Source organism: Petromyzon marinus, chromosome 43 (assembly GCF_048934315.1).
Source record: "Petromyzon marinus isolate PM22_M1 ecotype Great Lakes invasive population chromosome 43, UKy_Petmar_22M1.pri1.0, whole genome shotgun sequence".
NCBI classification, from domain to species: Eukaryota; Metazoa; Chordata; class Hyperoartia; order Petromyzontiformes; family Petromyzontidae; genus Petromyzon; species Petromyzon marinus.
Genome location: NC_133709.1, coordinates 17,526,350 through 17,537,213, shown reverse-complemented (window position 1 = coordinate 17,537,213; position 10,864 = coordinate 17,526,350). Strand labels below are relative to the sequence as shown.

Genomic DNA, 10,864 nt, shown 5'->3' with positions numbered 1-10,864 from the left:
CCATGCGGTGACCCATGGGGCGGCTTTTGGTTAGTCATCGAACAGCGACGGCTACCGCATCGCCGCGGCGCTTCCGGATGTGCTTCTGCGGCCGTCTGCAACGCTCTTCCGATATTAGAAAGCCACTGGAGCTGTGCACTTTTAAATCATCCGTTTGAAAAACTCATTACTTTAAAACTGATTTTTGTGTTTTAGTTTGTTGTCCCCCCCTGCACCTCCGATTAGCACGGTTGACTACGTACGGTGCAGAAGAAGTTCTAAATACATACTGCCCATAGACTACCACTACCCATAGACTCAACACTTCCCGTAGACTCAACACTGCCCATAGACTCAACACTACCCATAGACTCAACACTGCCCATAGACCAACACTGCCCATAGACTCAACACTGCCCATAGACCAACACTACCCATAGACTAACACTGCCCATAGACCAACACTGCCCATCGACTAACACTACCCATAGACTAACACTGCCCATAGACTCAACACTGCCCATAGACTCAACACTGCCCATAGACTAACACTGCCCATAGACTCAACACTTCCCATAGACTCAACACTGCCCATAGACTTACACTGCCCATAGACTTACACTACCCATAGACTCAACACTTCCCATAGACTCAACCCTTCCCATAGACTCAACACTGCCCATAGACTCAACACTGCACCTCCGATTAGCACGGTTGGCTACATACGGTGCAAAATAAGTTCAACATACATGATGGTGGTGGTGACATTGGGGAGGTAGCTATATGATGAAGTGGGAGGTGTTGATGGTGATGATGATGATGTGTTCATCTGGAATGCTCTTCCGATATCAGGAAGCGACTGGGAGCTTTGCAACTTTTTAAAATCATCATCTGGATGGAAAAAACTCATTCATTTATAACTGCTTTTAGTGTTTAGTTGTCATTCCCGCACCACCGATTAGCACAGTTGGCTACGTACGGTGCGAAAGAAGTTCAACGCCCAGTATATACATCAATATATACGAATTACATTTCAACTGCCGCATCGGGAGATCGAATCGAGGCGCCTACACTGCTCTTGTCAAGGAGCTATAAACCATCGTCATACGAACTCCGGCGGTCATCCTCACAGCAGCAGCGGCTTCTGTCTGCGAGGCATCGAACAAAGACTGCGGTCACCGCTGCATTGCGTGGCGCTTTCTGTGGGCCGTCTGGAACGCTCTTTCCTTCCGATATTAGGAAGCCACTGGGAGATTATGCAACTTTTTAGGATCATCTAGATTGACAAACTCGTATTCAGAACTGCTTTGTGTGTTCAGTGTTGTTCTTCCCCCGCACCACCAATAAGCACGGCTGGCTACGTATGGTGCGAAAGAAGGTCAACATACATGTATTCTGCCCATAGACTCAACACTGCCCATAGACTCAACACTACCCATAGACCAACACTGCCCATCCACTAACACTACCCATAGACTAACACTGCCCATAGACTCAACACTACCCATAGACCAACACTGCCCATAGACCAACACTGACCATAGACTCAACACTGCCAATAGACTCAACACTACCCATAGCCCAACACTGCCCATCGACTAACACTAGCCATAGACTAACACTGCCCATAGATTCAACACTACCCATAGACCAACACTGCCCATCGACTAACACTACCCATAGACCAACACTGCCCATAGACTCAACACTACCCATAGACTAACACTGCCCATAGACCAACACTGCCCATCGACTAACACTACCCATAGACTCAACACTGCCCATAGACCAACACTGCCCATAGACTCAACACTGCCCATAGACTCAACACTCCCCATAGACTCAACACTACTTACAGACTCAGCACTGCCCATAGACTCAACATTGTCCATAGACCAACGCTGCCCATAGACTCAACACTACCCATAGACTCAACACTGCCCATAGACCAACACTGCCCATAGACTCAACACTGCCCATAGGCCAACACTACCCATAGACTAACACTGCCCATAGACCAACACTGCCCATCGACTAACACTACCCATATACTAACACTGCCCATAGACTCAACACTGCCCATAGACTCAACGCTGTTTATAGACCAACACTGCCCATAGACTCAACACTGCCCATAGACCAACACTGCCCATAGACCAACACTGCCCATAGACTCAACACTGCCAATAGACTCAATACTGCCCATAGACTCAACACTACCCATAGACCAACACTACCCATAGACTAACACTGCCCATAGACTCAACACTGCCCATAGACCAACACTACCCATAGACTAACACTGCCCATAGACTCAACACTACCCATCGACTAACACTACCCATAGACTAACACTGCCCATAGACTCAACACTGCCCATAGACCAACACTACCCATAGGCTAACACTGCCCATAGACTCAACACTGCCCATAGACTAACACTGCCCATAGACTCAACACTACCCATAGACTAACACTGCCCATAGACTCAACACTGCCTATAGACCAACACTACCCATAGACTAACACTGCCCATAGACCAACACTACCCATAGGCTAACACTGCCCATAGACTCAACACTGCCCATAGACTAACACTGCCCATAGACTCAACACTACCCATAGACTAACACTGCCCATAGACTCAACACTGCCTATAGACCAACACTACCCATAGACTAACACTGCCCATAGACTCAACACTGCCCATAGACTAACACTGCTCATAGACTCAACACTGCCCATAGACTCAACACTGCCCATAGACTCAACACTCCCCATAGACTCAACACTACTTACAGACTCAGCACTGCCCATAGACTCAACATTGTCCATAGACCAACGCTGCCCATAGACTCAACACTACCCATAGACTCAACACTGCCCATAGACCAACACTGCCCATAGACTCAACACTGCCCATAGGCCAACACTACCCATAGACTAACACTGCCCATAGACCAACACTGCCCATCGACTAACACTACCCATATACTAACTCTGCCCATAGACTCAACACTGCCTATAGACTCAACGCTGTTTATAGACCAACACTGCCCATAGACTCAACACTGCCCATAGACCAACACTGCCCATAGACTCAATACTGCCCATAGACTCAACACTACCCATAGACCAACACTACCCATAGACTAACACTGCCCATAGACTCAACACTGCCCATAGACCAACACTACCCATAGACTAACACTGCCCATAGACTCAACACTACCCATCGACTAACACTACCCATAGACTAACACTGCCCATAGACTCAACACTGCCCATAGACCAACACTACCCATAGGCTAACACTGCCCATAGACTCAACACTGCCCATAGACTCAACGCTGTTTATAGACCAACACTGCCCATAGACTCAACACTGCCCATAGACCAACACTGCCCATAGACCAACACTGCCCATAGACTCAATACTGCCCATAGACTCAACACTACCCATAGACCAACACTACCCATAGACTAACACTGCCCATAGACTCAACACTGCCCATAGACCAACACTACCCATAGACTAACACTGCCCATAGACTCAACACTACCCATCGACTAACACTACCCATAGACTAACACTGCCCATAGACTCAACACTGCCCATAGACCAACACTACCCATAGGCTAACACTGCCCATAGACTCAACACTGCCCATAGACTAACACTGCTCATAGACTCAACACTGCCCATAGACTCAACATTGCCCATAGACCAACACTGCCCATCGACTAATACCGCACCTCCGATTAGCGCGGTAGGCTACGTACGGTGCGAACGAAGTTCAACGTACAGTACACACATCGATGCATACGAATTGCATTTCAACTGCCGCGTCTCGAGGCGGTGGACGCCATCGTGGAAAGCGACGCGCGCCGTGGAGACGCCGTGACCATAGCAACCAAAACAAACAATCATCACAGTCACCATCACAGTCACCACCGCCACCACTTCCACCAAACTCATCGCGTTTAGTCGTCACAGTCGCCGCCACCACCACTGCAGCAGCCGCTTCCACCAAACCCATCGCTGCCCCTCCAACCGCCCCTCGCCACCGCCGTGATGCCAAGCAACTCGGCGGACGCCAAGCGGCCGTCCTCTGCTGGCTACCGCTTCCCGGTGGGCGCCAGGGACCCCTCGGGGGCACTGAGGGGGGTAGCGGCGGCGGCGGGGGGTGGCGTTCCGGGTGTGGGTGCCCGAAGTCGGAGGGACGGCCTTGATGGAGACCGGGTCAAGTGGGAGCGCGTGTGGACGGAGAGCGTGGCCCGGGAGAGGCGGAGCGTGCACACCTGGTGAGCAAAACGGGGTTGGTGGTGAGTGAGCAGGGCCGTATTATTTAAAAGGCACCACAGTCGGCACTGTGCCTAGGGCTTACTGATTCACTCACCCAGCCACCCACCTACTCATTCACTCACCCAGCCATTCACTCACCACTCATTTCACTGACTCGCCCACCCACCAGGGCCGTATTATCCAAAAGGCACCACAGTCGGCACTGTTCCTAGGGCCTACTTACTGATTCACTCACCCAGCCATTCACTCACCACTCATTTCACTGACTGGCCCACCCACCAGGGCCGTATTATGCACTGTGCCTACGGCCTTTGAAAAACTAAAAGGGACTAACGAAGAAAATGTTTTTGTATGATCATTTTTTATCAAGATATCTTCTTGGATAATCACGGTGCATATATACAGAGGCAGTAATGTCAATGTTTTTTTCTCGTAAGGTAGGAAATTTTGCACCGCAGATTAAGTTTTTGAGATATTTTTCATTGCAAAATAACGTCCTCATGATTTTTTCGCACGAATCTCATTCTCAATAGAGTAGCAGCAAGGGAAGGCGAAGGAGGCGTTGTCACTGCAGTTATCACTGAAGGCCTACAAAATAGCAATGCCTAGGGCCTACAAGAACCTTCATCAGGCCCTGTGAGCGCGAGAAGATCGAGGCGGTAGCCTTGAAATGACTCGGCGTGTACGCAGGGCCGCATTAAAAAATATATTATTGTAGGCCCTAGGCACTTCTGGTGCTTGTAGGCCCTAGGCACTTCTGGTTCTTGTAGGCCCTGGGCACTTCTGGTTCTTGTAGGCCCTAGGCACTTCTGGTTCTTGTAGGCCCTAGGCACTTCTGGTTCTTGTAGGCGCTAGGCACTTCTGGTTCTTGTAGGCCCTAGGCACTTCTGGTTCTTGTAAGCCCTAGGCACTTCTGGTTCTTGTAGGCCCTAGGCACTTCTGTTTCTTGTAGGCGCTAGGCACTTCTGGTTCTTGTAGGCCCTAGGCACTTCTGGTTCTTGTAAGCCCTAGGCACTTCTGGTTCTTGTAAGCCCTAGGCACTTCTGGTTCTTGTAGGCCCTAGGCACTTCTTGTTCTTGTAGGCCCTAGGCACTTCTGGTTCTTGTAGGTCCTAGGCACTTCTGGTTCTTGTAGGTCCTAGGCACTTCTGGTTCTTGTAGGCCCTAGGCACTTCTGGTTCTTGTAGGCCCTAGGCACTTCTGGTTCTTGTAGGCCCTAGGCACTTCTGGTTCTTGTAGGCCCTAGGCACTTCTGGTTCTTGTAGGCCCTAGGCACTTCTGGTTCTTGTAGGCCCTAGGCACTTCTGGTTCTTGTAGGCCCTAGGCACTTCTGGTTCTTGTAAGCCCTAGGCACTTCTTGTTCTTGTAGGCCCTCGGCACTTCTGCTTCGTAGGCCTTCAGTGATTATTTTCCAACAGTTGCTATTGCTGCCCCTGTCATTATTACCGCCATCGCTGTCGCTCGCTAAACACCGTCTATGATTAACTATAGGAAAGCAACGACGCCTTTGTCTTCCCATGCACTGCTACTCTTATTGAGAATATTTATGTTAAGATGTAATTTTGTAATGAAAAAAATCTCGAAAAGTTCATCTCCGGTGTTATTTTTCTCTTGCCTTATGAGAAAAAAAGATTTACATGAGTCTGCCTCTTTGTATAAACACAGTGCCTATCCTTGCTGTATAAAATATATTTCTTCAGAAGAGATCTCAGCCATACTCTTTGGTTCTTTTGGTAAAGTCACGTAGATGAAAAATAATAATGAAAATAACTAAATTAAATCACGACGTTAACATTATTTTTATTTTTCATCTACGTAACTTTACCGAAAGATCCAAAGAATATGGATCCTTGCAGTCACGAAAACTTCAAATCTAGAAAGATCTCAGCCACATTTTTCTTCATCACACAAACAAAAATGGTCAACATTTTGGTTAACATTTTTTGTCCTTAGGCCCTTTTAGTTTTCGTAGACCCGACGAATAATAGGGCCTTGTGTGTAGGCTGCTGCTGCTTATGTCTGGCTGTCTAAGCCTAAGCCCCCCCCCACCACCGCTATATAGGCTCACAGTAAGACGGCTCGCTCGTTCTATAAACTCGCGTTTTTTTTAATTGAAACTATAAACTACATTTTGTATTTTTACCCAGCGTGTAAGGCCCACTGAGCTATATTGACTTATTTTTTGAGAAGCCTCCCTTGGCCATCACGAATGTTAGCAGCTCAACGATGTGGCTTATCATCATCAGCGCATGGACATTTAATACACGAGGTTGTCTCTTGACTGCTCCGTCACTGCTGCCCTGTTGCTCATTAACTGACAGTTCAATCGCATCGGGTTCTAGCGACCTTGGCTATCACAAATGATAGCTCAACGAAGTGGCTTATCATCGTCGTTGTCGTCGTGTGGACATTTATAACAGCTAATATTCGAAACGCGTGACGTTGATCCTAAATGTGAGGGGCGGGGGGGGTAAAGAACTGCACGACCTGGAGAAAAATCCGTGCGACCACAGGGAGAGAGGGACACTTAAAGTTCAATATATACAGCAGCGGGCGTCAGGGTCGAAGCTACGACCTACTGCATACCAGGCGAGGTAATTAACATCTCCGAGCCACCGTGGCTGCCCCAAGCAAGACTGATCCTTCTGCCAATGAGACATTGCGTGTCGAAACCGGTCCAGAGTTTTCTCGTGTTCAAGGTGGCTTATGTGGAAATTTATAGCAGCAGCAGCCAAATACTCTAAATAATAATAATGATGGTGGTGGTGGTGATCTCGGTGTCTCTGATGGGTGCGACTTGACTGTTTCTCAGGAAGAAGAAGTGGGGCTTCCTCACCAACTACAACGAGCAGGTGAGAGCTTCCACTGGCTGAGCCAGCGGCAAGGAATCAAGTACTGCATTAACCACACATGGTATCTGTGGTGAACATGCAAACAAACATGCTGTTAATAGATGGCATTGTCTTTGAAAAAGATTGGCCTACACCAGACAGCAGCCTTCTTTCTGCAGACTTGATTCCTTGCAGAAGGTATTTATTTGGTGGTTTAACATCTTAACATGTTTTATTGCCAGAGGGTAAACATGTATTTTAATGTTTCATACTTTGACACTGGAAAAAAAGGTCCCATAATATCACTTATAGTTTTTCTTTTCCAGTTTATAGATATACAACAGTCACGCCAGGAGCTGTAGTCGAACCGGCGACACTCTGGATTGCAGGCCACGGCGGCCTTAACCAACTCCGACGGCCGGCTTCCCCTCTCCCCCACCCCACGCATTCGCGCAGGGGGAGCTCGTGTTTCCCGATGACCCGGAGTCGAACCCGGATGACTTGAGCTCTGCGGCTGCAACAGCGGTGTCGGTGGCTCCCCTGGAGTCGGAGCCGGACGAGGCGGGGGGGCACTTCCCATACTTGACCACGGCACATCGAGGCCCCGGCAGCAACGTGAACACTGCGGGGGGCCGGGAGCTGATCCGCCTCGACTTCGCACTCTCGCCGCAGCACCATAAGCGGCGACTGCCATCTGAGATGGTGCCCTTCTGACTGAGCAAAGAGCCAAGGCCAGCCAGCCAGCAATACCCACTCACCCAGCCAGTCAGCCACCCATACCCACTCACACAGCCAGCCGGCCAGCCACCCATACCCACTCACCCAGCCAGCCACCCATACTCACTCACCCAGACAGCCACCCATACTCACTCACCCAGACAGCCACCCATACCCACTCACAGAGCCAGCCAGCCAGCAATACCCACTCACCCAGCCAGTCAGCCACCCATACCCACTCACACAGCCAGCCGGCCAGCCACCCATACCCACTCACACAGCCAGCCGGCCAGCCACCCATACCCACTCACACAGCCAGCCGGCCAGCCACCCATACCCACTCACACAGCCAGCCAGCCACCCATACCCACTCACACAGCCAGCCAGCCAGCCACCCATACTCACTCACCCAGCCAGCCACCCATACTCACTCACCCAGACAGCCACCCATACCCAATCACCCAGCCAGCCACCCATACTCACTCACCCAGCCAGCCAGCCAGCAATACCCACTCACCCAGCCAGTCAGCCACCCATACCCACTCACACAGCCAGCCAGCCACCCATACCCACTCACCCAGCCAGCCAGCTATCCATACTCACTCACCCAGACAGCCAGCTATCCATACTCACTCACCCAGACAGCCATCCATACTCACTCACCCAGACAGCCATCCAGACCCACTCACCCAGACAGCCAGCCATCCATACCCACTCACACAGCCAGCCAGCAAAAATCACTCGCCCAGCCAGCCATACCCACCCAGCTAGCCACCCATACCCACTCACTCACCCACCCAGCTAGCCACCCATACCCACTCACTCACCCAGCCAGCCACCCATACTCACTCACCCAGCCAGCTCAACCACAACCAGCCACCCATACCCACTCACTCACCAAGCTAGCCAGCCCAGCCAGCCCAGCCAGCCAGCCCAACCAGACACCCTTACCCACTTACCCAGCCCAGCCAGCCCAACCACAGCCAGACACCCATACCCACTCACTCAAGCTAGCTACCCATACCCACTCACTCAGCCAACCAGCCCATCCAGCCACCCATACCACTCTCAACCAGCCAGCCCAGCCAGCCACCCATACCCACTCACTCACTCACCCAGCCAGCCAGCCACCCATACACACTCACTCACCCAGCCAGCCAGTGCAAGGATGGATGAGTGAGGTTCCGGTCAAATGAGTTGGTGCGAATTGATGGACGGATAGGATTAGTAGCGCAATTAATGATTAATTCAAATTATTAATATCACTATTAATAAGTAATAGCAATTAATGGGATTGATTACAATTAGTATCACTGTTAATAGGCGTTAATAGCGCGATTAATTGCAATTATCACTATTAATACAAGTTAACAGCGCTATTAATAGGATTAAGTAATGGATTAAATAGCGGGACTGCCGGCCGTTGTGGAGGTTTGCCGGTGGGGCTCCGGCGGGCAGCCCCTGGTTAATACTGCAGTGCTGGGCGTGCGGATCAGGACATCCGGCGCCGACGTCCACCTTCAGGGCGAAGGTTAAAGATTCCGTGACGTGGAAAGCGCAAGAGTCGTAGGACCACAGTGTGTGTGCGTGACGATATAGGTGGCCCGCCCGGGCGTGGTGTTGGCCAGCCACCCACCCCCTCGTGTGCCGTGCCCCAGCCTTCATAGACACTGCTGCTCGCGAACAACACTTGCCTGAACAGTGTGAAGGCTTTAGGGGGAATATTTGTGTTTGATGTGGGGAGCGGTGGTGTAGCGGTGGGGTAGCGGTTAACACTGTGCTACGAACCTGGCCATCCCGAAGTTTGATTACCGTTCATGGCCAACACCAGTGATTATCTGAACCGGTCCTGGGCCTCCTCTAGGTCGACTCAGCCTCAATCAGGTACCTCGTGCAATGTGTAAACATGATCGCCACTCGAGAGACAAAGGCGGCCGGGCATGGTGGTGGTCACTCAACCCCCGTGTGCCACAGTGCCGGCCTTTAGTCTGCCAATAGTGGGTGGGAGGGCGAGGTGGGCCGATGTTACTGTTGGGAATTCCAATAAAGTAATTAGCGGTGTAAAATTTTTTTTTACCTCAAGTTGTTTGGACTGTGACGCCAATAACAAAGACAAATTTCCCACCAGTATAGCCTAAATAGGTTGTTGAGGCAAGTGCTGTTAGCGGCAAGCATTATCGATGAAGGCCGGAACGGTGGGCGGTCAGCACCACGCCCTTTGCAAGTGATAACCTTTTTTTCCCAAGCTCTCCCGTTTTCAGAAATCAATAAAATACATTTTACTTGAAAATTAAAAAATGCAGCCCAACTCTTTGGCCGGATATCAAACAGCATCACTGCTGTCAACGTCATATAATAAACAACCGGTTAATTAAACAGTGTCATTGTTTACCTCTCGCTAACAAACATTAAATGGAAAAAATAAAATGACGTTCTTGCTTTGATTTGTGACCAGAGATAGGTGGTTAAAGTTAAACCCCAGAAACCCAATGCGTTTCTCCCACGTGTTCACTCTCTTACTGTAGTAGGTGCAATGATCCGTATACACACACATTCACATATAGATCCCGGTGTAGCCTTAACAGACTGCTGGGGAAAGTGCTGTTAGCGGGCACCTATGAAGGCCAGCAGTGGCACACGAGGGGGTGGGTGGCCAGTACCACGCCCTACCGCCTTTGTCTCCCTAATGGCGATGTTCACTACACACCGCAACAGGTACTCACTTGAGGCTGAGCCAACCTAAACAGCAACACACAGACAGGCACAAAAAGCACACCACGCACTCTGCAAAAACCATCGACAGTACCCGGAGAACCGCATTGCCGGGCTCTCCTTTAGTCTCAGGTCACCATCGAAATTAAGAGTAAATGCGACCGACAAGAGCGAGCAGCGGCGATGCACTGCCAAGGCAACCATGTTCACCGTCGTAAACCAGACTTCCGACATCTTATTGTAAACCAAACTTTACAAATCTTGTAAACCAAACGCGCGATAACAATACTCTGGTCCCTTGGTCGGTAATAACTACGCAT

At 50.2% G+C, this 10,864-nt stretch overlaps 1 protein-coding gene across 1 annotated transcript; it reads left to right on the top strand.

The window, feature by feature from the left end:
• Positions 1-3,080: 3,080 nt before the first annotated feature.
• On the top strand, positions 3,081-10,259 carry CIMIP5 (ciliary microtubule inner protein 5). The gene is made up of 3 exons (XM_076073883.1): positions 3,081-4,284; positions 7,097-7,136; positions 7,572-10,259. Exons 1-3 carry the CDS (start codon positions 4,055-4,057, stop codon positions 7,827-7,829), a joined length of 528 nt encoding a protein of 175 aa, XP_075929998.1. The 5' UTR covers positions 3,081-4,054; the 3' UTR covers positions 7,830-10,259.
• The last annotated feature ends 605 nt before the right edge of the window (positions 10,260-10,864 follow it).

What these genes read in the sequence shown, in the direction of transcription:
- CIMIP5 (XM_076073883.1), top strand. Translation starts at nt 4,055, where the DNA reads ATGCCAAGCAACTCGGCGGACGCCAAGCGGCCGTCCTCTGCTGGCTAC. An exon ending in AGGCGGAGCGTGCACACCTG is followed by an intron (nt 4,285 to 7,096) that starts GTGAGCAAAACG and finishes ACTGTTTCTCAG; the next exon opens with GAAGAAGAAGTGGGGCTTCC. An exon ending in TCACCAACTACAACGAGCAG is followed by an intron (nt 7,137 to 7,571) that starts GTGAGAGCTTCC and finishes GCATTCGCGCAG; the next exon opens with GGGGAGCTCGTGTTTCCCGA.